This window comes from Purpureocillium lilacinum (genome assembly GCF_023168085.1).
Source record: "Purpureocillium lilacinum CBS 284.36 DNA, scaffold_5, whole genome shotgun sequence".
Taxonomy (NCBI): Eukaryota; Fungi; Ascomycota; class Sordariomycetes; order Hypocreales; family Ophiocordycipitaceae; genus Purpureocillium; species Purpureocillium lilacinum.
This window is the reverse complement of record NW_027072115.1, coordinates 40,498-64,878: the sequence shown is the minus strand read 5'-3', so window position 1 is coordinate 64,878 and position 24,381 is coordinate 40,498. Positions and strand designations below refer to the sequence as shown.

The following is a 24,381-nucleotide window of genomic DNA, read 5'->3' as shown; positions in this document are numbered from 1 at the left end:
TGAACAGACCTTACTTCGGAGGGGGGACCGTCGAAGCCGTCACTGTTGGATTACCGTGGCATAAGATGTCGTCCGGCGCCAGCGGATACGAAGATGGCACTCTGAATTATTTGTCCATCCCAGATGTGCAAGTCGGACTCGATTGGCTGTCCAGCATCGGCATGGAGCTCATCGGCACGAGAGTACGATGTCTGACTGGGTGGTTTCTAGCCCGCCTACTCTCACTCCAACATACGAACGGCACGCCCATGGCCAGGATCTATGGCCCAACAGAATTAGAGTCCCGAGGAGGTACCGTCACGTTCAATTTTCTCGACAGAACTGGAAAGGTCGTCGATGAACGACTTGTTGCAATGGAGTCCTCGGCAGCCGGCATTTCCTTGAGGACTGGGTGCTTTTGCAATCCTGGGGCTGGAGAGGCTGCTTTCAATTTGGGCAGAGAAAGGATATCGAGTATCATCCGTGCAAAGCCGCAGACCTTTGAAGACATTTGGAGCCTATCAGGACTACCGTCCGGAGGAGCCATACGTGTGTCATTTGGCGGCGCGTCGACGGCCAGAGATGTGGACTACATCATTGCGTTCGCGACCAAGACCTACCTGGATCGCGAGACAAATACCGATGGCCTACCCGCGCGGCGTGCCTGTTGACTAGTCCGGATGTCTTGATGCGCAGCAAGTCAAGTTGGACTCCAATTAGGCAACATGCTCCCGGAAGGAACGGGCTTCCCAGAACGATTCCATGATAGGCAATGAGCTTCATGCAGACCGCAACCTATCCTTCGACCTAAATGTGTCTGACCCGGGATATGAGATGGCACAAGTTTTAATTTGGCTCTGGTTCTAGTATGGCTTTGTTTGTTTGACTGTTCTTTGGCCACGATCGGCCGAGGTAAAGGGACAACACGTCTCCAGGACACCACGTCTCCGGCCCAAATTGATCAATCACTTGCATTGGCATCAACTTCTTTCTGGCTATTCAAGTCCTGAAGCACGATATACCTTTCTCACGTTGTTCCTCCACTTGTGTTGATAGCCCACTGGGCAAGGAATTGCCGTGGCATTTTTATGTATCCTGACAGCGGCATCTGCCGTCATTCTATGAACAAAGATTGACATCATTCCTTTCTACATGGTCTTTACATGTGTGCCTGACACACTTGACCCACACATTACCGCTCCGTCGTTGTTGGAACGACAATTAATCCATCCCCCGAGGGTTGAGCCACAACATATCCGTCTTCACCCAAGACAACTCGACTCGCGTGTTGCCTTAGATGCCGCCAAAACCGGGAATCTTCGGAAGGAAGTCGCCCAAGCCCTTGATTGGCAGAGCGGAGTCCTCGTCTCCGTGCTGACGAGAGTGGCCGTCGTCATGCTGGGGAGTGAGGGGGGTGTCGGTCTTGTCGTCATGCTTCGGGGGCGTGGACTTGTCCTTGTCATCGTCGTGCTTCGGAGGCAGCTGGGTCTTGTCCTCATGCTTGGGAGGGACGGGGTACTTGTCCTTGTCGTCTTCATGCTTCGGAGGCGGCGCAGTCTTGTCGTCGTCGTTCTTGGGTGGCGGCGCAGTCTTGTCATCGTCGTGCTTCGGAGGAGGGTACTTGTCCTTGTCGTCATCGTGCTTGGGGGGCGCAGGGTACTTGTCCTTGTTGTCTTCGTGCGTCGGGGGTGGCGGAGTCTTGTCTTCCTCATGCTTGGGAGGAGCGGGGTACTTCTCCTTGTCGTCCTCGTGCTTCGGGGGCGGCGGGGTCTTGTCCTTGTCCTCCTCGTGCTTCGGAGGGACGGGATACTTGTCCTTGTCGTCCTCGTGTTTGGGAGGTGGCGGGTACTTGTCCTTGTCGTCGTCATGCTTAGGAGGCGGCGGAGTCTTCTCTACCTCATGCTTCGGGGGAGGCGGGTAGTTGTCTCCGCCCTTGTCAGGAGGTGGCGGGTACGCATGCTTGACGTCTTTGTCACCGGGTTTCTCTCCCGTGGGGAGAGCAAGGGCAGTGGCGGCGAAGAGCGCAAGAACAGAGAGGGGCTTCATGATTGCAAGTCAAAACTGAGTCGTGAGGTCGTAGTGCGAAGTTCGTTGATCGTCCCTGAAGATGCTTGAGCTGCTGATGATGTCGAAAGCTTCATCTCTTGGTCTGCGAGGTCATTATTTATATGTGAACGCTGGGAATAAATGCAGTTCTGGCGATGTGAGCGCGGCTGCCTTTAGTGAGACACGCTGCTCCTGTCGTTTTTGGACAGCAAAGAGAGTGTTGACCGATGTTTCAGTCGACGGGTGTACCGCAGACATTCGTTGGGCTCCAGAACTGTCACGTCAACGGATCGGCGAGCCAGCAAAACAAAAACAAAAACGACACGCCATCAACGATCGGTAGTAAATCAGGAGCTTCAGTGTATTAGACGGCCTGATAGCGAAAGTACAGTGTATCGCTTCTATCATCGCTCGCCGTATTCGATGCGAGGTACATTAGAGCCTAATCTGTTTCCGCGACAGGGCAGGTAGAAGCCTTTACCTGACTTCGCGTACCGGTGGAAGCTCTTTACCACAGCGGTATCTCGCCGTAACAGTCGGCTCTGTTAATGACTAGCAGATGGCGGAGGACTCGTCGTTTGGTGGTACCCCAGTCGTTGTCGGCACTGAGGGTGCGGCAGTCACTAGTCGCAATCAAGCCGTGGAAGTCTCAGTTCTTGTTTATGCGCGGCTCACAAGAAGCAAGATGACATGATTACTCAGTACACATTCGCTGACAATGGCCGATCAGTAGGCGACCGATGCAGGCCGCCCTACGTCGAGTATTACTCGCTGTGGAGAGTGATCTAATGACAAATGGACTACGTATGTAGTTCGGCGTCGGCTCCCGCTCAACTTTGGTGTCCACGATTATCCATCTCAGAAGGAGAAAAGGTTGCAGCGCTCTCTAGCGGATGAAAGACATTGGCGCCTTCTCTACCTTTGGCTGCAGCTCTCCTGTTTTGCACCGGGATTGGTTCGCGACATGCGCTCAGCGTGTGTTCCGGTCGAGGCATGGAGCTTGGTGAATACGATTGAGAAAGTATGTGTGCGACACCTTTGATGACACGCAAGGCCACCCGGCACAAGAACAAGGCCTCTGTATGAAGTACGGAAAACATGAAACACAGGGAAAGACCTCTCATCAATAGCCGCGATGCTGCGCCGAGCACGACGTGTGTCGGCAGTTCGCAGGCACCTGCCGTCCAACCACAGTCCACCCACGAAGTTCAGGTTGCCAACGGTGAGATGATAGCGGTGGCGCGGCCGCAATGCCCCAGCGGCTCTGCCGTCTTTTGTCTCCAAGCAACATCGTGACGTGCTTGCCCGCAACCCAGACTTGCCAGATAGCTTGTCGAATGCACGGGATGAAATACAGCGCCCCTTGCTGATCCTGCAAGGTCCCCAACCACTTGCGAGATTGTCTTGGGCAAAGACGGCCCAAGCTGTGCGGCTGAGTGGTGTCTGTCTCAGCTTTTCGCGGTGCGGGCGGCTCCTGCATGTACCGCGAATGGCGCTGTCGCGGCTTCTCAAAGCTTGCGAGGTACTTCGCGCAAGTGTCCTCAACGCGAGTTGCCGCTGCACTGTTCCTGAACCGCTGGACACGATTTTAGCTGCACGTACGAGCCCCTTGCTGATGTTCCAATGCATCGTTCTCCCAGGGGAGCCGCGATCCGGCGCGACGCTGCGGCCAGCTCTGGCGTTTGCTTCTTGCACGGCCTCCAGCATCCCAGCCTAGCGTCTTTCTCCAATTGACGCCACAACGGTGCCCAACACGGCAAGAACGGCCTTACGCTGTGATTGCACATGATGGGCGATCGGGAGCGGACCTACAACGTCGTCGCACAGGCCTCGTGGACGGCCACTCCGCTGATCGATGCCTGCCATCTGGGATTTCGACGTCCCGACTCCTGACACGATCTGCAATAACAGCCTGAGCTTGAAGAGATGGGCCACAAATCGGCCTGCCATGAATTGCGCAGACCGGTGCATGTCAATTCAGTAATTACGGCTCCCATAGCCTTGCACCTGTGTCGCGGAGCGAGCCACCTCATGTCAACGCCCGTGCGGTCCAACCCCTCTGACCAGGCATCAGAGATTCAGCGCCACTCGAGACAGTGGAAGTAGTACTACGTACCCAACCCTCGACTGGGACCAGGCTGTGGCTGGGAAAGGCCTTGTTCGCAATCCAACAGGCACAAGAAGCAACTGTGAGCTCGTACATTGCTTTTTGCCCCTGCCCTGCCGCAGTCTGCCACACAAACGGTGGCGCCCCATGTATGGTGATCACAATGCAGGTACGGATACAATAACCTCACCAGCCCACCTCGGACTCCAAAGGCTACGCGTGCGAACACCGCCGAAGAGCATGCTTCATGCTTCGTTCCGCACGCAATCATGCAAGCCCGAAACCCGAAAGGCATCCTGATTGCGGTGCTGGGCATTGCGCCTCTGGGCCTATTTGCGCAAGACCCTTACGCAATTACCGGTGTTTCCGTGAGCGATCCTGAGAATGGAGTCCCCCTGAGGCGGAACATCAACGAGCTTCAGGCCGCAGGAGGAGCACAATGGTATGGCTGGCCAAAGGACCGGTCGGCACGACGCATGCTTGGCTTGATCCTCCCTGAGACCTGACACGACATCCTAACAAAACCGTCCAGGGACCTTTACATCCGCTCACTGCTCGAGATGCAGCAAGACAATTACACCGATCCGCTCTCGTACTTTCAGATAAAAGGTACTGGCCTCTCATGTCTCACTCTTGGGACTGGTCTAATTAGAAACCAAGGCATCCATGGTAGGCCCTTCGTGGAGTGGAACGCAACTGGCGGTCAGCAAACGACCGGATGGGCTGGATACTGTCCCCATGGCGTGTGTTACCTACTATCCGCTATTCATCGAGGTCTATTCAGCTAATGCCACTCGCAGGAAGAGCTCTTCATATCATGGCATCGGCCATATGTCATTATGTTTGAGGTTTGTCCTCACCAGAGACTCCTCGGGGGGCACATCGACATTGGCTAACACTCACTGCAGCAAGTGTTGGTCAGCCATGCCAGGCGGCTTGCTCAAAGCTACCCCCAGGGTCTGCGGGAGGTGTATGTCCAGGCAGCCAACGAACTGAGGTCACCGTTTTGGGACTGGGCGGCCAGTTCTGTCGTGCCACCGGCGTCTGTTCCCGCCAAGGTGACGATCAATGTCCCCAATGGTGATGATGTGCAGGAGGAAGAGGTGGATAATCCGCTGTACTCCTACAAGATCCCGCAGCAAGTACTCGACGGCCAATACGGAACGTTTGATCCGGATAACAGACCACGGACCATACGGTGTCCACCGCCGCAGACATATCCGGACTCCGCCAACGACCTCCTCGGCCAGCGGCCGTACAGACAGTGGGTGGTACGCAGCGCGATGCCCCAACTCCCATTCTCAGCTCACAAGTGTAGTATGATGCATTCACCCGCGCGACCAACTTTACCGACTTCGCGACAACGAGCTCGACGATAGTCAGCCTCGAGCTCATCCACAATGGCATACATTGGGACGCTGCCTGTGGACAGCAATTCCTGAGTCCGGATCTCTCAGCATTTGATCCTCTCTTGTGAGCTCTTCAATTGCCAGCTTGGTCGAGTACTCGTTGACCTTTTTCTCGCAGTATGCTGCACCACAGCAATGTCGACAGGCTGTGGTCTTATTGGCAGGCCCTCAAGCCCGACCAAGACATCTTCCAGGACACTTATTCGGGCCAGTCTCGCTTCGCCTCTCCTGCTGGCAAGGTCATCTCATCAAAGTCTGCCATGGAGCCTTTCTTTGATGCAGAGAGGGTTCAGCACACGACCGAGTCTGTGAGAAGCATCCGTGGCTTCGGGTACTCGTACGAGGGTCTTGAGTACTGGAGCAAGTCGGCAGAGCAAATGCGACAAGACACCACCAGACTGATCAATCGCCTTTACTCGACGCAGCCGGCACCCGTCGACCGGCGACAGGAGAGCGAGGCAAAGTCGCGGTATTTTGCGCAGATCAGCGTGGACAGGGAGGACATCCCGAAGCCTTGTCAGATCAAGCTTTTTCATGACGACAAGGAAATCGCCGGCGTCGTCGTCATGGGCCAGCCCGCGGTCGGCAAGATGTCCGCGGGCCTGCCGCTGGACCGCTTCATGCAGACCTCAAAGATGAGCACGATGGACCACGATGAAGTGACAAGGTCCATCGCTTCGTCGCTCAACGTCAAGATAGTCAAGGCAAGCTCCCTGAACACCTTGCCCGCGAAATGGCAGCTAACAAGCTTCTCATCTGAAGCCGGACGGTAGCACCGTGGAGAACGTAAAGAGCCTCGTGGTGGAATTGGAGGATGTTACCGTCCGCCCGCCCGCGGCTGAAGACAAGTTTCCCAAATACGGCTCGTCCAAGTTCCATAACGTCGCAAACAGATAGATACCTTCGGGCCGCAGTAGACACCCGACGGGACAGGCACAGAGAATATGACGTCACCGTCTTCATGTATGTAAGATGCGCAAAGCGGCGGTGAGGTATTGAACCCACGAGTAAACGACGCTGGATACCTGCCGGCGCGTCGGAAGTCTGCGACGCCCAGCCATCCACCTGCGGTAGAACCCGGCCGTCCGGGACTCCGGGCCAACTCTTTGGCGCCAGCTCAACTCGCCTCCAACTCGCCACGGCCGATGCCGATCAGGAACCGCCGCCGCACCTTGTCCAACTCGGCCCCTCGCTCGCGATGCTCTAGTGATCGCCGCCTTGCATCGCGCCCCACTACCTGCCATTGGGGAACCTAGCCCCAGCTTGCGAAGTGGATAACCACCTCTCGTAATGAGGCCAAAACAAGCAGTTCAAAGAGAGCGCGAGCCGTGCGCACTGCCCAGCCCACAAGGTCTCCGCGCCGCCAGCGTTCGCTCACAGACGAGCGTCCAGCAAATCACGTAACGTTGCTCCGGCACAGGCTCGTATGTGCGCCGCCATTCCTCGGGTGTGTAGTGCCAGAGCTAGGAGGGTGCTCGCTTGGCTCCTTCGCAGTTGTAACTTGCTGCTGCAACGCTGTGGCGGGTTGCTAGCCTCTACGGTCGCCTTGCGTCGGCAATTATTATGTACTCAGAAATCCGCCCGCAGGTTCAAACAAGCGGACGAGGACGTAGTAGCGGGCCAAGCTAATACGGCTCACTACGTAAGACTCAACAACTTTGCCTGCACGTGGGCAAATCGCGACTGTCGATCCCGTCGGCTCAGGCACGTGGGCGGAGAATGTGCTCACACGAGGACACAGGCCCAGCGCGGCACGCTAGGTGCAGGATCGACTGTCTTGACGTCGCAATGCATCGTCAACCCCTGTATGAAGATGCTCGGAATATATAGAGATCGCGATTCCTCCGGCAACCTCTAGGCCCCTCGGCCCCTGCGGACAGGAATCCTCATTGAGCAATATAGTCACCGCAATGAGACTGTCTAGCTTCTTGCCCGGTCAGTCGGGACTGCGGGGCATCATCTGCGGCCTGCTTCTCGCCCCGACGGCGTTTGCCGCGCCCGTGGACTCGTCAAGCCCGTCCTTCATCCTCGACCAGAGCAAGACGGCCCTCACCTTCAATTACTCCACGCCAGCCCCCGATGCTAAGAACTGGGTTGGTCTGTTTGCCTACTCCAATGGCCCTGAATACGATAAGAAGCGCGGAAACCCCATTACGTGGGAGTACACCACCGCCGGTCAGGGGTCCGTGCAGCTCTCGGTGCCGAACCTGAAGCCTGGGACTTACACCGCGTACTTTCTCGCCAAGGATGGTTATGTCAAGATTACCGAGCAGATTGACCTGCGATTTGAGGGTTTTGGGCCCGTCAAGTTTATCGTCCAGGAGTTCACTACGCATAATGCTCGCGTAGGCGACAGGTTTGAAGCGAGCATCCGCGGCCTGGTGGGAGTTTCGCCCGATGCCAACAACACGTTTCGATTGGCTTCATCGGACAAGGGCGACTGGGCTTCCGTATCGGCCGACGGCATCATTTCTGGTACACCCGGACGCCAAGGTACCGCTGTCGTAACCGTTGAAGCGACGGGGAGCGACGGATCCAAGGCGCAGCTCACCGTCAGAGTACCGGTTCGATCAAAAACCTCTCAGCTGGTCGAGAAACTGACCGTGCTCTCCTTCAACCTTTGGCACGGCGGCACCCAAGTCAACGACTACCACAACAAGCAAATTCGCTTCCTGACCGCGAGTGGCGCAGACGTCGTGGGCGTCCAGGAGAGCCAGAGAGGCAATGTTCGTCGCCTTGCCTACGCGCTTGGCTGGTACTTTTGGGAAACACGAGACATTGGTATCATCAGTCGCTATCCCATCACGCAGCAGTACCCAGACACCTCGGCGGCTGGCTCGGTCCGCATTTCCCTGGATGGGGACAAGAGCGAGGTTGTGATGTGGAACACGCATCTCGGATATGATCCTTACGGCCCTTATGACTTTTGCTTCTCCAACATGACTCGGGATCAAGTTCTGAAGCGCGAAGAGGAATCCGGGCGGACACCCCAGATGAAAGAGATTGTGGCCGGCATGAAGGAGGAGCTCGGCAACACCGATAAGATTCCTCTGCTGCTGACCGGAGACTTCAACGCCCCTTCCCATCTTGACTGGATAGATGCTACGCGTGAGGCTCACTGCAACGTCGGAAGCTTCCCGTGGCCTTCTTCCGTGCTGCCTACTGAGGCGGGCCTCCTCGACTCCTACAGGAAGGACCATCGCTATCCGCAGAAGGACCCTGGAATCACCTGGTCCCCCATCTACAAGGACAACGGAGGTCGTCCGGAACCGATGGACAGAATAGACTTCATCTACTACAAGGGGGGTCTGCACGTGGAGAGCTCGGAGGTGGTCCTCGTCGGGAAGCCGCAAGAGGAGCCAAACCATAAGGACAACGAGTGGACATCGGACCATGCCGCTGTGAAGACTGTCTTCAAGATTACCAAGAAGTAGCCAAGCTATATAGACTGTTGAGAAGACACTCGCGAAATTGAAGCAAATGTGGCGGCTCAGGCCCACGAAGTTACATGTCGAGTTGCTTGAACTTTCCCATGCGTGCTACCCAAGCGAATATTCCCCTACTTCGACAGTCGTGTTGTCCCTGAGGGCATCTTTGATGGCAGCGCAAACCTTGAGCGCAGCCAGGCCTGCTTCTGGGGTGCAACTGGGAGGCTCCTCGGCTCTCAGAACGCGACAAAAGTGCGCCAATTGCTCCGCAAACGGAACCGTTGCAGTCGTGGGGATTGTTTCGCCCGTCAGGGGCGAGTGCCAGGACTTTGATACGCCTTCATAACGCCAAAGCGTCATGTCCGGGACGCTCAAGGTGCCTTCGGTGCCGAAGATGCGATAAAAGTCTCTTCCTGTCTGGGGGATGAGCGGGTTCTCTCCGGTGCCAGACTCAAAGTTGAAGGGAGAGGGCGTCGCATCGGATATGAGAAAGGTGCCGACGGCGCCGGACCTGAAGCGAATGGTCATGGCGGCGCCCTCTTCCGCCCGGTGGCCGCGCTGTCGTGCAATGCTCTCCGCATGCACTCGCGCAATTGGGCCGAATAAGTGATGCAGCAAGTCGACCTCGTGAATCATGTTGATGAGGATAACGCCGCCCGCGTCGCCGCGCCGCCAATCGCCCGGCGCGTCGAAGTAGCCCGGGGGCTTGTACAGAGTCCAGAGGCCGTTGATTGCGAGGACCCGGCCCAGCGAGCCGGACTCTAGCACCGCCTTTGCGGCGACGATGTAAGGGCTAAAGCGCCGGTGGTGGCCGACAAGGGCTTTTGCTTGCGACCGTGCCAGTTCTGCGACCAGCGCCTCACCGCTGGCAATGTCCGCGGTCAATGGCTTCTCTATCAGAACGTGGACGCCGACTGCAGACAGCTGCGTCGCCACCGCGCCGTGGGTGTGGTTCGGCGTGCAGACGATTGCGGCGTGGGGGACGTCTCCCGCTGCGATCAAGTCCGTGGTGGACGAGTAGTGCTGGACGTTGAGCTCCTCTGCGAGACGCCTCCCAGTAGGGTCCGGGTCGACGATTGCGACCAGCTCGGTTTCGCGATTCGCAACGACATGTTCTGCATGTCGCGGGCCGATGAGACCGGCGCCGATGATTGCGATGCGAATCTTTGGGATGGTCTCGGACGCTTCCATCGTGGCCGGTGGCGCGGTGCCTACTTCCAATCGAGGATCGTGGCTCCTGCGTGTGGGTGAATGCAAGGTCCCGGCCTTCGGACAACGTGTCAATACATGGGATTCTTCCACTCGCAGCGACAAATGATCAATAAGAAGACAGCTGCCCCGCCAGCTTTCGCTCGGATGTGGTCGGGAAACTCTCCCAGGCGGTTAAGCATTCACCCGCGACGCGCTGTTGGGCCTGGATAAATACTTTGAGCAATCCGCTCATTCATCATTCTCATTTGCATTTCGCATCAAATCCAGGCCATCGCCTGTGCTGTCGTAATACGCTGTATGTACATACTCCTATGCCCGTTGGCGTGTATGTTCGCAGATGCGCATGGCCACCTCAGGCCGCGACGCCATTGGGTTCCATCCATCGCCAGCTCTGCGCCAGTTTTTTCCCCGCTCACCAGTGCCGTCAAGCTCGGCCGCATTGAGTGCGACTCCCTAGTAGCTGACGCTGAACGTCGCCCAGTGGCTCAGAGACCCCTCGAGCGTCAACTTCTTGTCTGCAACCGACACGTACTTGGACGACGCCTTGGACTTGATGGTGTGACCCTTGCTCGGCTCGAAGCCGAGGGTGAACACGATGGCATCCTGCTTGTCCTTGCACATCTTTCCACCGGCACAGATGAACCGGTTATCGACGGCGCTCTCAAGGGTAAAGTCGTCGCCACCGATCTGCACGGCATGCACGATCCACCGCTGCAGGTCGCGCGCGTGGCCCTTGGAGACCTTGGTGACGGTCGCACCGCCGTCAGGGCGGCAGCGGCCCGGGTTGGTCAACGCGTATCCGTCCATCTCGAACACCAGGTAGCGCCCTTCCGTGATCTTGCCGCGCACGGACTTGAAGCCAGGCTCAACGACGCTGGCGATATCCTTGATCACGCCGTCGCCAGTGTAGGGCACGGGCGGGCGCGTCTTTGGGTTCCTGGACTGGCAGTAGGACGATCCGTCGTAGTCGCCGTTGGCATTGCGATGAGGCTCGGGGGCAAAGGGCAGGTTCGGGATGGAGTAGTCGGGGTTCGCAAAGTCGAAGGCGCCAACGAGGTCGGCCATGTGCTCCCGCCGCCAGTGCACCATCTCGTCCGTAGTGACGTTCCGGCCCTTGGCTGCCTGCCACTTTTCGATGAACATAATCTGGGAGTTGTGGTCGATGTGCTCCGTATACACGCCGCCGTTCCTAGTCCAGGGCGAAATGATGTAGAACGGGAGACGGAAGCCCGGGCCGATGAAGGTGTGTCCAACCTGTCCCCAAGGGTCGTCAATCCATTCGCCGGGCGTCCCGTCCGGAGACCGATACGGGTCGAGGTGATCCCACCAACCACCCGTCTCGTCGTAGGAGATCATCAGCACAGTCTTGTTATACTTGGGAGAGTCGAGAACAGCACGGGCGATTTTGTCCTGCAGCCAGGCGCCGTCATGAGGCGAGTACGGCGTATGCTCTGACAGCTGCATCGGGCCGACGATATAAGACACCTCCGGAAGGGTGCCACTGGCGGCTTGCTCATAAAACGTGTTTAGTGGCAGCCCTTGCATGCCTCTCGTGTATAGGGACGAGCCTTTCGGGGCGTCTTGGAACTGCTTAAACCACGCGAACGGGTTGTCGTCGAAGTTATCGGCGTCCTGGAAGACCTGCCACGACACGCCGGCATCCTCATAGTACTCAGCAGCGGTCTTCCACTTGAGAGGATAGCAGTTAATGCCTCCCCGCTCACAGCCAGGGGTCTCATTGTTGTCGATATAGGGGTTGCCTCCTTCGTCTGGCTTCTGCGGCGAGCCTGGAGCATTGATGGAACCGGAAATCCAGGACACACGGTTCGGGTTGGTGGAGGCGACAACAGACTCCTGCAGGTCTGTGAGAAACATATCCGTGACAACACGCGCGCTTGCCTGCCAGTCACCTACCTGATACATGTCTCCGATGACCCAGTTCTCAGCCAAGGCCCACTGCGTGGGGATATCCTGCTTCTTGTAGAAGCCGATGCTCCAGGGCGTGTTGTTCATGGCCCAGTGGTCATTCGAGCCAAAGTTCCAGGCGGCGTGGTTCTCGTACCAGCCGTTGCTGCCGGCAGACATACATTGCGTCGCCTCAGGCCAGCTCCCTCCGAGATAGTTGAGGTACCAAGGGTTGACGTAGTCGGTTTCGGTGGTCAACGCCGGACTCGTCTTTTGCTTCCAGACAGGGACATTTCCGTTCATTTGCAGGTTGGCATCTTTGAAGCCTCGGACACCAGCCATGGAGCCAAAGTAGTGATCAAAGGCGCGGTTTTCTAGCGGGAGCGGGAGCTGTCAGTCCTCTACGGCACATGGGCAGCTCGAGTCACGGCGGTATGCATACCCTGCATGAAGAGAACGACATGGTCAATGTCCTTCAGGGAGCCGGCGCTTGCGACGCTGGCGAGGAGGCAAGCAGCTGCCGCTATCGGCGTGAGGGATCGAACGGGGGCCATATCGATCTCAATCTGCCTTATCGATCTCAATGAGACTTGACGACCCTAGCCCGTGCGACCTGACAAGCGTTCCTCGCCCCCTCATCCCAGGGGCGGGATGTCGTCGTGTCTTATACCATCGGAAACGCGGTGGCTCCCGAGGTCTCTTCCGCGGCAAAGATTGGCAGTCCGGTTGCCGACAGATAACGAGTCGCGTCGAGGCCGAGCAGATTGGACATCCCATGGGCACCCACGTGCGGCAGGCGACAGACTGACAAGCTGCCAATAGAGGCCATACCCGCGCACACGGGGCGCATCGCCAGGCGCGGTCCGGATCGGCGCCCCGTTCCCCTGTGAGAGCAAGTCGAGCGCACGCTCGCAAGCCAACCCGTCTGCTTGCAAGCCGGCTGGAGCGCTACGATGTGGGTTTGCACCCAGAAGCGCGGTGCGTTGGTGCGAGAGCGGCGAGGGGATGATGGCCTTGGTCCCGTCAATGCGACCGAAGAGGCAGTTCGGTAAAGCGGCCAAGCCAAGCCTTGGGGGGTCATGCTTCGTACGGTACTCGATGGCCAGAGCATCTCGAGCGCGCTCATGGCAAGCCTTAGCGCCGACCGATGCGACCCTTGTGATGTCGTTCGGGGCCGTGACGGCGACGTGCCCGCCCGCCAATTGCATGGCCAAGGAACGCCTCGTGAACGGATGGCTTGCCCTGGATCTGGGAGTGGCTGCGGCCCCACAGATTGACGGGTGGTGGCACCCGGAGGGGATGGATCAAGGATGGCCCTGGCCTGGCGGTGGTGCCCATGTGCCTTCGAGTAATTTAGCGCCACGAGGACTGTTTCCCGACGTCTGCACGGGTTTTCCTCCCCTGTTGACGGGCGGCAGCCAGATGCAAGCCGCCCCTGGACAACGTTTGTTGTGTCACTTCCAGGCTCCGTCGACGTTGTGTGGACCGTCCGTCGAGGAGGAAGTGGTCGCCGCTCATGCCGCGCCTCAGTCGAGCATCAACCACCTATTCGTCAACCGCCCTGACCGCCAGGGCGGGATCCCCCGATGTCGCTCAACTTTCCAAGAAGGCCCTCGTGAGGATTCCAGCGAACACGTCTCGCAGTTACACGACATGTCGTTCCGTCCGCGCAGAAAGCGGGGTCCCAGCCTCCCACCAGTCGTTGAGACATCGGCCCGGGTCTACTGTCACCTCAACTGGATGTCCACCGCGTCCGTCGACGAGACACCAGGCCACCGCGGAAGCAGCTTCCTGGTGAGGTGAGTGCGGCCTGCGCACGTACCGTTGGGCGAGCCTTTCGTTCGGCCAGGATGCCGAGGGCCAACGGGATGGTTCATGTCATGCTCAGCGGTGCTGAGGCCGGAGGGCCTTGGCATGCTGTGCTGCGCCGGCTGCTGCTGGAGCCCGGAGAAAACACATTCATTGCTTTTTGCTGCAGGGTCTCGAGTCTGTCGAGTGTTGACAGTTTGCGCTGCTCATGTTGGGTCCGTGGCTGCTCCGCGACTTCGTCACCCCGCCGCTCTGTCCCGGCCCCCCACGGGCGCGCAATGCGCAATTGCGCATGATGAACGAACCAACGGGTATCGCGGCAGCTGCAGCATGCCGGCCTTCGCTCCGACTGCGCCTTGTCCAACGATGCCGTAGGCGCGGTTCTGCGAGGGCAGCTCTTGGTAAGTCAAACGGGCACGTGCACCCGCATCTCCAACCTATGGCCAGTGCGGTATTGGCAAGCCCTCATCGTTGCGCTGGTCCTTGGCCATGCACGGAGGCGCCGTCGGCCAAGTCTTCTCCACGATGTTCCGTACTTGGCAGACGGGGTCCAGGGGGGTTGATTCCGGGATGGACCGCTTGCCAAGTTGGCATGACATGGCCCGGCCCCGTTGGAGGCATCGAAGGCCAATAATGGGCCGGAGGCGTCACGTGCTGCAGCCGCCCCCTGAGTCCCTGACCTGATCGGTGCTGATGAATGGGCACCCGTCTGTGCGGCGGACGCGCCAACCGCCGAGGGAAAAACAAAACAGCGGCAGCGTGTTTTGCCTACCCTGCGGCTCGTGGCGACCGTAATTCACCCCCCTTGGCGGCAGGTTGGAGGCCCCCAGTGTTGCGGCAGCATGCCCTTGCTTGAAAGCATATGCTGTGCAAGGCTGGAGGGGAATGCTTCCGTCGTCTGGTTCTCCTGGCTGCATGAACGCGCATCTGCACATCGAGCATGAGTTGGGCGTTTGCTGAAAACTACAGCAGGCGACGGGCATGCATGGCGGGGCATTTTCACAGTGCAAGCGCCCGGGGACGCTTCCTCGACAGACAACAACCGTGAGTGGGATGGCATGGCCGTACATGCTGCATTCACCATACATCAAGTGAGTGCTGCATTGCACCGGACGGATGTTGCAGATCTACCGCCCGCTGCCGTGACCAAGGATTCAAGATCGCGGGAGGCGAACACAATGGAACGACAGAGAAGCATTCCTTCGCGTTGTCCCTGCTGACGGCGATGTTGCCAAAGGGCGCAGGCTGCCCCACAACGTAGGATGTCGGGGACTCGGGGGGGAAAATAGCCTCAAGTCCGCTCGAGAAGAAAAACCGAGCCGCGGACGCGCCCGCAAGACATTGAAAGAAACACTCTTCTTTCACCCCCTAAATCACTGCAGAAGGAAGACGAAGCAACCGCCATGACCGTTCCCGCACGAACCCGCCTCTCCTTCCAGTACGACGGCAAGCTCCTGCGCCTCGAGACGACGGTGCACTCGGTCCGGCCCTTTGCGGACCTCGAGGCGGCCAACCAGGCCCTCTTCAAGCAGGCCAGCGCCGACGAGGACCATGTTGTCGTGACGAGGGAGACCGTCTTCCACCCGCAGGGCGGCGGCCAGCCGTCGGATGAGGGCACGCTGGCCATGGCTGCTGGCCATGACGTCGCGGCCCGCGTGCCCATTTTCCGCGTCCGGGCCGTGCGCATGGACGCCGTCCACGACGGCCAGGTGCTGCACCTGGGACACTACATCGGTGGTGGTGACGCTGGTGGTGGTGACGCGCCTCTGGCCGTCGCCATGGCCCCCGGCGACGTCGTCGAGCAGGCCGTCGACGCCGACAAGCGGCTGCTGTACTCGCGCCTGCACACGGCCGGCCACGTGCTCGGCTCGGCGGTGCGCAGCCTGCTCGAGGCCGAGGTGCCCGGCTTCGACGAGCTCAAGGCGTCGCACTTCCCCGACAGCGCCGCGTGCGAGTTCCGCGGCAGCATCGAGGGCCGCTGGAAGGCGCCCATCCAGGCGCGCGTCGACGAGTACCTGAGCCGCGCCATGCCCGTCGAGATCGACTTCTGGACCGACGACGACTTCCGCCGCGAGGGCCTGGAGCGCCTCATCCCGGACCGCGGCCTCCTGCCGCCGGGCGAGGACCGCTTCCGAGTGGTGCGCATCGTCGGCGCCGAGGTCTACCCATGCGGCGGCACGCACGTCGACACGACGGACCAATGCGGGCCCACGACGGTGAGGAAGATATCGCGCGCCAAGGGCATCAGCAGGGTCAGCTACGCCGTCGCCGCCAACGGCGATGTTGGCGGCGGCCAGCCGACGTCGTGAGGCCCGGCGAGTGTCGTCCGTCGCGCGCGGCAATGCTTGCCCTGCTATCGTTGCCCCTGCCGCCTCCACAGATCAGATTTACCTCCTCTTGTTCGTATTGGATCGGTTGGCTGGCGGCGGCAGCGGCTCGGCAGCTGCACGATCGTCCCGCCCCTCTCGCGTCTGATCGTCGGCCACGATTCGATTCGCCGTCTCGCGTCGCTCGTATTACAGTATCGCAAAGGGCGCACAATTGACATTCACGGTCGACCACCACACATCACCTGACTGCCCGTTCAGCTCGCGTCTTGCGCGGCGCGTGCCGCGACGCGAAAGATGAATCGCGCTGTGCAGGACCGTAACACCACGGCTCATTCAATCTTCAAACCTCTGCAATTGGAACGGCAGCGCGATACCCGACCTGCCCATCATGACAGACACCACGCCGACGTCGTCCGCGCCAGACATGCGCATTGCGCTCATCGGCGCGGGCACAATCGGGCTGTCTCTCGCAGCCCTGCACCTCACGCACCTCCCTGATGCGTCTCAGCTCACCATCATGGATGTCCGCCCTGACCTCGAATCGTACGTCGCAACTGTCCTGCCGACGTATCTGCCTCCTGGCTTGCGGAAGCTTGCCGCCGAGGTCAAGCTCACGTCGTCCGTCGCGGACGCCGTGGCAGGCTGCACCATTGTCCAAGAGAGCGGTCCAGAGAAGCTGGCCTTCAAGACGCAGTTGTGGGCGGAAGTCGAGAGGGTCGCCCCGCCGGATGCGCTGCTCTGGACGAGCACCTCTGGGATCCCCGCGTCGCAGCAGAACGCCGGCATGACGGACAAGACGAGGCTGCTCGTGGTGCACCCGTTCAACCCGCCACACATCCTCCCTCTGCTGGAGATTGTGCCTTCGCCCCAGACCTCGCAGGCGGTTGTGGCGAAGACGATGGACTTTTGGCGCCGGATCGGGCGCGAGCCCATTTTGCTCAGCCGGGAGATTACGGGCTTCGTCGCGGGCCGTCTGGCGTGGGCGCTCCTGCGCGAGGCGATTCACTTGGTCGACGAGGACGTCGTGACGGTGGAGCAGCTGGACCGCATCATACAGACCAGCATGGGCCCGCGCTGGGCGTACGCCGGCCCGTTCAAGAGCTTCCAGGCGGGCGGCGGGCCCGGTGGCCTGAGGGCCCTGCTGGGCAACGTTGGCGGGACGGTGCAGGCCTGTTGGGACGACGGCGGACGCGTGAACATGGGCGGCCCATGGGAGAGCAAGGTCTTTGCACAGGCCGACGAGGCGTACGGACAGCCTGACCTGGAGGAGCGCGACCGCGCCAATCGAATGGTGCTGAGGGCCGTGCGCGAAGCCAGGAGCAGCTGAGCCAGGGATGAATCTGCTCGTGGTGCGCGGTGGCATGCCTCTGGTGACGTCGATTGACCCCAAGGCCACGAAGTTTTAACTCGAGTATGCAACCGAATGTTGTGCCGCGCAAACAAGTCGGCCTCTTGCGTGTCCGCGTGCTTTAGCTAGATATATATATGCCCTGCGCAATCCAAGTCCACGATGCTGTTTTGGTGGTGCAGCTTCTTGGCTTGCCGACCGTCGCCAGTGCCTTGGCATGAATGCCTCTCAATTCGTTTGCAAATACCCGTCGCGCTCGCGCAACCGCTTGCAGAGTGGGCAATGTGAGTCCTCGTCGGCGCTGTCCGAGTCGTCCGAGGTGGGTGCCGCTGCGCGATTGCATGTGTGCGTCGTATGTCTCTTCGCGCAAGCGTGTGCGACGCCCCACGAGATGCGCCTCTGGCGATGCGGCGATGAATGCCGGTTCTGCCCAAGGCCAGACTTAAGTCTACTTTATTCGCCGCGGAGCGCCTGCTCTGGCATCCCACGACGAGGCCGCGCACGGCTGCCGGGGCGGCTGATGGGGGCTCTGGAGTGACTGCACTGCCGTCGCCGACGCATCTCACGGCATATGACGCCGGAGCGGGCCGGCGAGTGAGACGGATTACGGGAGGCGCTCCGACCGCGCCGCGTTGCGTCACCTTGACCGATCTCAGATCGCAGAGAGCCGAGAGCGCGGAGCATCTGCGCCGATCCCAGATCTCAAGCCACCTTTCCGTGCCGCACAGGAATCGCTCCTGTCTGGGTGCTCGACCCTGCCGGTGGTGATGCTAGCAAAGTCGTCATCAATCAGAACGCTCCATGTCCTTCGAGGCTTGGGCAGCCCTGCTTGCCTGCCCTGTGGCCAGCCAAACCCCCCCCCCGGGCGGCTTTCCATCAGTGGCTCAGTGGGGACGTCGTCTGATTGACACAGCGATTGATAATCGCTGACAATTAGGTGCCCTGCGACGCAAATTTTAGCACTAACCGAGCGGGATGACGGGCACACGCTGGCAGCGCGTATCTACGAGCATCGGGCGGCGCAAGCGGCACCTGCCCTAGTCGCCCCACGGCAGACAATGGCACATCTTGCAGGGGACCTACGAAGCAGGGAGCTTGGGGGTTTAGGGGCCGACCGACCCAGCACCAGCAGCACCGGCGGCGGGCAGCCCTACGTCGGGCGAGCTCTCGGACGCCCGCTCAGACGGCCGGCCTGCTGGCGGATCTAGCGGCTCGGCAGTCAAGTGGCTACCAAGTTGTTGAACAAATAAGTTTTCGACGGCCGGCGACTTCAACGTCGAAGCTCCCTGGGCCGTCGGGAACTCAAGGTCGAGCCAGCCGATTCTGTTGTCGCTCTCCCACCAGCACGACGGGCGGACGGGCGGACGGACGGACGGCCCATTCCTCAATTGAACATCTCTCCAACATGGATTCTCGCGGCGAAAAGCCCCCGAGCGGCGACCGTGACGCCGCAGCCGATCCCATCACCCGAGAGCCGTCTGCCGCCGGGTCGATATGGGGCGCCGAGTCCATGTCGCTCCCGCGCGAGGCGGCATTCGTCGCCCTCGTGTGCATGGCGCAGTTCTGTACCCGTAAGACGACGTCGCTCCCGCCGCTGTGCGCTGCTCGTGTTGCGACCGATTGACTGACTGGCATCGGCGCGCAGAGGCGTCATACCTGGGCACGCTCGTCCTCCTCCGCACAATCGGCCAGACCTTCAACGTCACCAGCCCGCCTCAGCTCGCCTGGCTCGTTGCCGGCTACTCCCTGACCGTCGGCACCTTCATCCTCTTCTCCGGCCGCCTGGGCGACGTCTTCGGGTATAAGCGCCTCCTCATCACCGGCCTGGCCTGGTTCTCGCTGTGGTCGCTCGTCGCCGGCCTCAGCGTCTACTCCAACTACCGCCTCGCCGTCTTCTCCCGCGTGCTCCAGGGCATCGGCCCTGCCATCTGCCTGCCCAACGCGCTCGCCATCTTTGGCACCGCCTACGCCCCGGGTCACCGCAAGGCCATGGTGTTCGCCTTTTTCGGCGCGGTGGCGCCCATTGGCGCAGTGTTTGGCGGCACCTTTGCCTCGTTGCTGACCCTGGCCTGGTGGCCCTGGGCGCTCTGGGTCATGGCCATCTGGCTCGCCTTCCTCGCCGTCGTGGGCAACTTCGTGATCCCGACCCTTCCGAGGAAGAATGCGCCGCCGCGCGACTGGAAGTCGTGGGTGCAGGTTCTGGACCTGCCTGGCGCCTTCGTCGGCATTGTGGCGCTGGTGCTCTTCAACTTTGCGTGGACGCAGGCCCCGATTGATGGTTGGGGGACGCCAACGGTCATCGTGCCTCTCGTCCTTGGGCTTTTGCTTTTCGGCTTGTTCGTCTTCATCGAGCTCAGGCTCAGCTCGATGCCGCTCCTGCCGTTCGACGCGGTCAACGCAGACGTCGCCTTTGTGCTGGCTGCCGTCGTCTGCGGCTGGGCCACCTTCGGCATCTGGACACTCTATCTTGTCCAAATCTTGCAAGACATCCGCCATCTCTCCCCACTATTGACCACGGCGTGGTTTTGTCCCGTGGCCATTGCCGGCGCTGCCGCCGCCGTGTTTACGGGTAAGCTCCTAGGTCCGTGGCAGGTCAGGCCTCCCCTGGTCATGACCTTTGCACTCGTTGCCTTCACCACGGGGGCCATCTTGACAGCCTTTGCGCCAACCACGCAGCTATACTGGGGCCAGACTTTTGTATCCATGATCGTCATGCCGTTCGGCATGGACATGAGCTTCCCCGCCGCGACCCTCATTCTCTCCAACGCCGTGGCCAGGCACCACCAAGGCATCGGCGCCAGCCTTGTGAACACCGTCGTCAATTACGGAATCGCTCTGGGGGTTGGCTTCGCAGGGACCGTCGAGGTTCATGTGCACGGCAACGGCGAGACCAAGGAGGAGAGGCTACGAGGTTTTCGCGGCGCGTTGTACATGGCCATCGGCTTGGCCGGGCTCGGTCTCATTGTATGCCTTGCCTTTTTGACCCGCGAACTGACTAGGTCACGGCGGTCGCGATGACATCCTGGTAGGCTCGTATGCGATGATGCAGATGCCGTGCGACACAGCGGCAAGGCCGACATGCACGACGGATTTGAGCTCGACTGATTACTCCGGGGTCGGCGAAGCCACATCTCCGCTTCGGCCTCTTGCCATGCCGAGCGGTGTGCAACAATTACAATTCGGATCCTCAGAGTCGCATCGACCCAACCGACAAGCACATCTTTTTTGCACTGAACTATACAGCGGCATCGTAGGATAGAAGAAGGGCGTCTCGAATTGAATAGACATACGGCGGTCTACATGTAGACACTGGACAATTAGATACCAGGCAAAACAGCCATCAATCTCCTCTGGGAATATATAGGGGTGGCATAAGAGTGCAGTGTTGGGCAAAGAATGACTACCGCCCGATTCTATAGCAAACGCGATCACCAAGCCCATATGCGGTCGTTTTAGAGTCGAGCCCGTGGGTTTGTGTTGGCTGTGGGTTTCGACATGCGACATGCATCATGACCGCAGTGTGACACTGCTCCCATGTGGCACATGCTCGGCATGGTTCGATCGCCCTGACCAGCTCGTAGATGGTATACCCCCGAGGCTATAATACGCTGCAAGACTATGTGGGTGACTCAATTCAGGCCGCCCATCACCTGCCATTCTCGTACCACATGGAGAGTAGCCTCGGTAAAGAACTGTCACAGGATGCAACTCGCGCCAGGAACAGGCAGCCGGCCAGTTTTGCAAATAGGTGTTGTCAGACTGGTGGTTAGAGACTGTGTCACGGCTGATGTGTACATGCACCGACATCAATGATCGCGTTCCTTGTTCCAGTCCTGCAGCCAGCATCCTCCGGACCAATGCCTCAAAATGGCAGTCTAAAGGATCGCCATAAGCTCCGTGGTCCTATTTCGTGGAATAAACATAGGCCTCCTGGTGCAAGGGGGACTTCAAAGTCGCCGTCGCCAAGCCACATACCCGTGCCGGCGGCAGCATGCATAGCGGGTGGCGTCACGGAAGGCGGGCAGCTCGGCGTTATGCGGCGGCTGGCCCTTTTTGGATGGCGACGGCGCTGTCGACTTCAGCGTCGAGAAAGTCCCCAGCAACCTATCCATCCCGGTTAATATTCGTCTACTAGTAAGACGGGGGAAAATTGACACGCAGACAAGTTTTGCTTATGGCTTCTATCCCCGAAACAGACGATTCTCCGCATCCATCCCCTCGAGTTGCCACACCAACTCGCCCGTGACAGAAGCAAGAGCCCCGAGAAAGCAGGGCTGAATCAGATGGTCTGGGACCTGTGTTTTGGCGTCTGATTGTGTATCTTGTCTCCACGTGCAATAAATCGGGGCTCAATTAACACTGCTAGTGACTTGTGCCAGCTTGCTGTTAGCCAGATTTGCATTGTCTATGCGACCAGTTGGAAGCTATCGCGGAGAAGCGGTGACCGCAACGCCCAGCTGTTCGAAAAGACATAGAGATTGCCATCCGCTTTGGATAAACCCATTGACCATGGCAAAGAGGCTCGGCAGTCACAGGTGCTGTAACACCGACGGTGGCGAGTGCCCAGTATTGATTCGGCAGGTGGCTGACCGGTTGGATCCTGCTGAGCACCGCTCCGATCCCCGTCGCCACAGGAAACAAGCCAAGGGACTTGCTCACGGAGCATGCAAAGCAGAGTAGCATCGCAGGTACCGTAGCCCAATCGGATCTGCGGGCGTCCTGGAGTCTTGCGGGGGAATGCGGGGTGACTGCCCGGTCTGGGGTGGGAAAGGGCTAAGACCGTGGGGGTTGCCCCGAAGTTGGCGGCTCAACCAGCGCCAGGCAATGTCGTGGCGCTTCGGCCTGGTAGGAGGTGGCCGTCCAGGAGTAAGGACGCAATACCATCCTTTGACTGTGCCCGGAAACGAGGAAACGGCCGAATAGGACCAAAATGCGTGCGCCGCCGGCGGTTTCCCCGCCGCTTTGCTGGCTTCGGCCTCACTTGCGACGTTGATGAGACCATACCGGCGAGCAGCCCCCTTCGCCACACCTCCGCACTTGGCTCTTGCAGAAACATCCTTCTTGGCGACCGTATTACTACTATACGCTCTGAGGCTGCCTCGGCTTTTGGTCTCTCACGAGCTTCGTGATTCTACTGCTGAAAGGTCAGGAAACGAAATGTATAAAAGGGGCCGTTGGCTGCTTGGGGAAGGCAGTCCTCTCCATCAAGCCTACATCCTCAGAAACACTTGCACGATATCCCCACGTCTCCAAGTACTCAGTGACTTAAGGTTCAAGAGTCAACTTGACATACCAAGATGAAGTTCCTCTCGCAAGCTGCCGTTCTCCTGCTGGCGACTGGCGTCTACAGTCGGGCTGTTGAGCAGCGCGACCTCGCTACCGTCACCGGCGTCTTGACCCAGGTTCAGACTGGCATCGATACCCTCGACGCGGCCGTCAAGGCGTTCAATGGCGACCCTGCTCCTGTCAAGGACAAGTCTGACGCGCTGGTCGCCACGATCAACACGGGAACGACCACTGTTCAGGGGTCAACTCCGCTGACGGTCCAAGACACGATTGCCCTCTTCAACCCTGTCAACGAACTCAAGGCCCATGCCCAGACCCTCTCGGATGACTTGCTCGCGCGGCGTGCAGATGTCGCTGCCGCGAAGCAGTGCGATGTTACGCGCAACCAGATTGGCCAGATCAACACGGCGAGTCAAGGACTCATCACGGCCATCGTCGACAAGGTTCCCCCGGAGGGCAAGGCAATTGCCCAGCAGCAGGCTCAGGGAATCATCGATGTGTTGACCGAGGCTCAGGCCAACTTTGCATCGGATAAGTGTCAGAACGCTGCATGAAGAACTGGCCAGAGACATTACAGTTCGCATCTAGCAGGGGCGCGGTGTAGTTGGGTGGCCTCCTGGCCGGGTGTCAGTTGCCTACAAAGTCGGAGATAAGAGAGTCGTTCTGCAGACACATCTACCTGTGATATGAATCGTGCTTTCGACGCTTGTCACTTGAGGGGTGGGTGAGGCTTGTCCAAGAATTGCAGTACAAGTGCCGAAATATCACTCAATTGGAACAAATCCGCCCCATCAAGGCCTACAATCGGCGCAGTAGGGTAGTTCGCCGCTGCCAGGAGTGTCTCATGTGACATGCCAGAGCTCGCGAAGTTAAAGGCACTGCTGTAATCCATAAAGTGACTCGAGATGAGCGATACCGAGTGACGGCAAAGCCCACAGGACGGTGACACATCAGAAAGTCTTGCAATGTCATGCTGTGCGCTACCTAGAGCAAGTTAGAGACCCGCTGTGTGCCTGCCCTTGGTAATGAAGCATAGAGATGTAGGCAACTGACGTGCCATTTGCTGCGACCTAGGCTAAGTACCAAACCGACTGCGCCAAAACGCTTGAGTGATTGCCCCAAAGGGTAGACGAGCTCATACCTTGTCGTTACGCTGTGACGGACTTTTTACTCGGGCAAAACTGCTTTCACTTTTATAGCGGACAAACATAAAAAAGAATTAGGCGACCAAGCACCGTGAAATAACATTCCGTGGCATCTAGACGCAAGGAGCACATAAAGACGTTGCTGCGAAGCAGCGCAGCGCCGTCTATACACTCAATGAGGAGACCTATAAAGCGCAGGAAGCTCCTGCTAAAGCCTGGATTAACCTACGCCTACGGCGCCCGTCATGAAATTCGGGATCGACTGACTGCGTTACAAGACCTTGCGGCTCAATTATGACTGACACGGTGGTCCTGTTGGCGGCTGCGCGTTTCGGCGACGGACAGATGCTGGTCCTTCTGGGACCACTGGAGGGCAC

At 59.2% G+C, this 24,381-nt stretch overlaps 9 protein-coding genes across 9 annotated transcripts; 6 read left to right on the top strand and 3 right to left on the bottom strand.

Annotated features, from left to right (window-relative positions):
• Positions 1–1,272: 1,272 nt before the first annotated feature.
• On the bottom strand, positions 1,273–2,025 carry PLICBS_006598 (uncharacterized protein; the record flags this gene model as incomplete). Its single annotated transcript, XM_018327578.2, has 1 exon — positions 1,273–2,025. The coding sequence occupies one exon, from the start codon at positions 2,023–2,025 to the stop codon at positions 1,273–1,275; it is 753 nt and encodes a 250-aa protein (XP_018173761.2).
• Positions 2,026–4,401: 2,376 nt separating this feature from the next.
• On the top strand, positions 4,402–6,438 carry PLICBS_006597 (uncharacterized protein; the record flags this gene model as incomplete). Its single annotated transcript, XM_018327577.2, has 8 exons — positions 4,402–4,574; positions 4,665–4,741; positions 4,793–4,875; positions 4,933–4,980; positions 5,041–5,403; positions 5,451–5,605; positions 5,660–6,239; positions 6,304–6,438. 8 exons carry the CDS (start codon positions 4,402–4,404, stop codon positions 6,436–6,438), a joined length of 1,614 nt encoding a protein of 537 aa, XP_018173760.2.
• Positions 6,439–7,451: 1,013 nt separating this feature from the next.
• PLICBS_006596 (uncharacterized protein) lies at positions 7,452–8,975 on the top strand (the record flags this gene model as incomplete). The annotated part of the gene is made up of 1 exon (XM_018327576.2): positions 7,452–8,975. One exon carries the CDS (start codon positions 7,452–7,454, stop codon positions 8,973–8,975), a length of 1,524 nt encoding a protein of 507 aa, XP_018173759.2.
• Positions 8,976–9,080: 105 nt separating this feature from the next.
• Positions 9,081–10,160, bottom strand: PLICBS_006595 (uncharacterized protein; the record flags this gene model as incomplete). The annotated part of the gene is made up of 1 exon (XM_018327575.2): positions 9,081–10,160. The coding sequence occupies one exon, from the start codon at positions 10,158–10,160 to the stop codon at positions 9,081–9,083; it is 1,080 nt and encodes a 359-aa protein (XP_018173758.2).
• A 474-nt stretch (positions 10,161–10,634) lies between these two features.
• Positions 10,635–12,640, bottom strand: PLICBS_006594 (uncharacterized protein; the record flags this gene model as incomplete). The annotated part of the gene is made up of 3 exons (XM_018327574.2): positions 10,635–12,035; positions 12,096–12,460; positions 12,529–12,640. 3 exons carry the CDS (start codon positions 12,638–12,640, stop codon positions 10,635–10,637), a joined length of 1,878 nt encoding a protein of 625 aa, XP_018173757.2.
• Positions 12,641–15,298: 2,658 nt separating this feature from the next.
• On the top strand, positions 15,299–16,204 carry PLICBS_006593 (uncharacterized protein; the record flags this gene model as incomplete). The annotated part of the gene is made up of 1 exon (XM_018327571.2): positions 15,299–16,204. The coding sequence occupies one exon, from the start codon at positions 15,299–15,301 to the stop codon at positions 16,202–16,204; it is 906 nt and encodes a 301-aa protein (XP_018173754.2).
• Positions 16,205–16,613: 409 nt separating this feature from the next.
• On the top strand, positions 16,614–17,552 carry PLICBS_006592 (uncharacterized protein; the record flags this gene model as incomplete). Its single annotated transcript, XM_018327570.2, has 1 exon — positions 16,614–17,552. The coding sequence occupies one exon, from the start codon at positions 16,614–16,616 to the stop codon at positions 17,550–17,552; it is 939 nt and encodes a 312-aa protein (XP_018173753.1).
• A 1,426-nt stretch (positions 17,553–18,978) lies between these two features.
• PLICBS_006591 (uncharacterized protein) lies at positions 18,979–20,591 on the top strand (the record flags this gene model as incomplete). Its single annotated transcript, XM_018327569.2, has 2 exons — positions 18,979–19,144; positions 19,219–20,591. 2 exons carry the CDS (start codon positions 18,979–18,981, stop codon positions 20,589–20,591), a joined length of 1,539 nt encoding a protein of 512 aa, XP_018173752.2.
• A 2,279-nt stretch (positions 20,592–22,870) lies between these two features.
• PLICBS_006590 (uncharacterized protein) lies at positions 22,871–23,413 on the top strand (the record flags this gene model as incomplete). The annotated part of the gene is made up of 1 exon (XM_018327568.1): positions 22,871–23,413. The coding sequence occupies one exon, from the start codon at positions 22,871–22,873 to the stop codon at positions 23,411–23,413; it is 543 nt and encodes a 180-aa protein (XP_018173751.1).
• Positions 23,414–24,381: the final 968 nt, after the last annotated feature.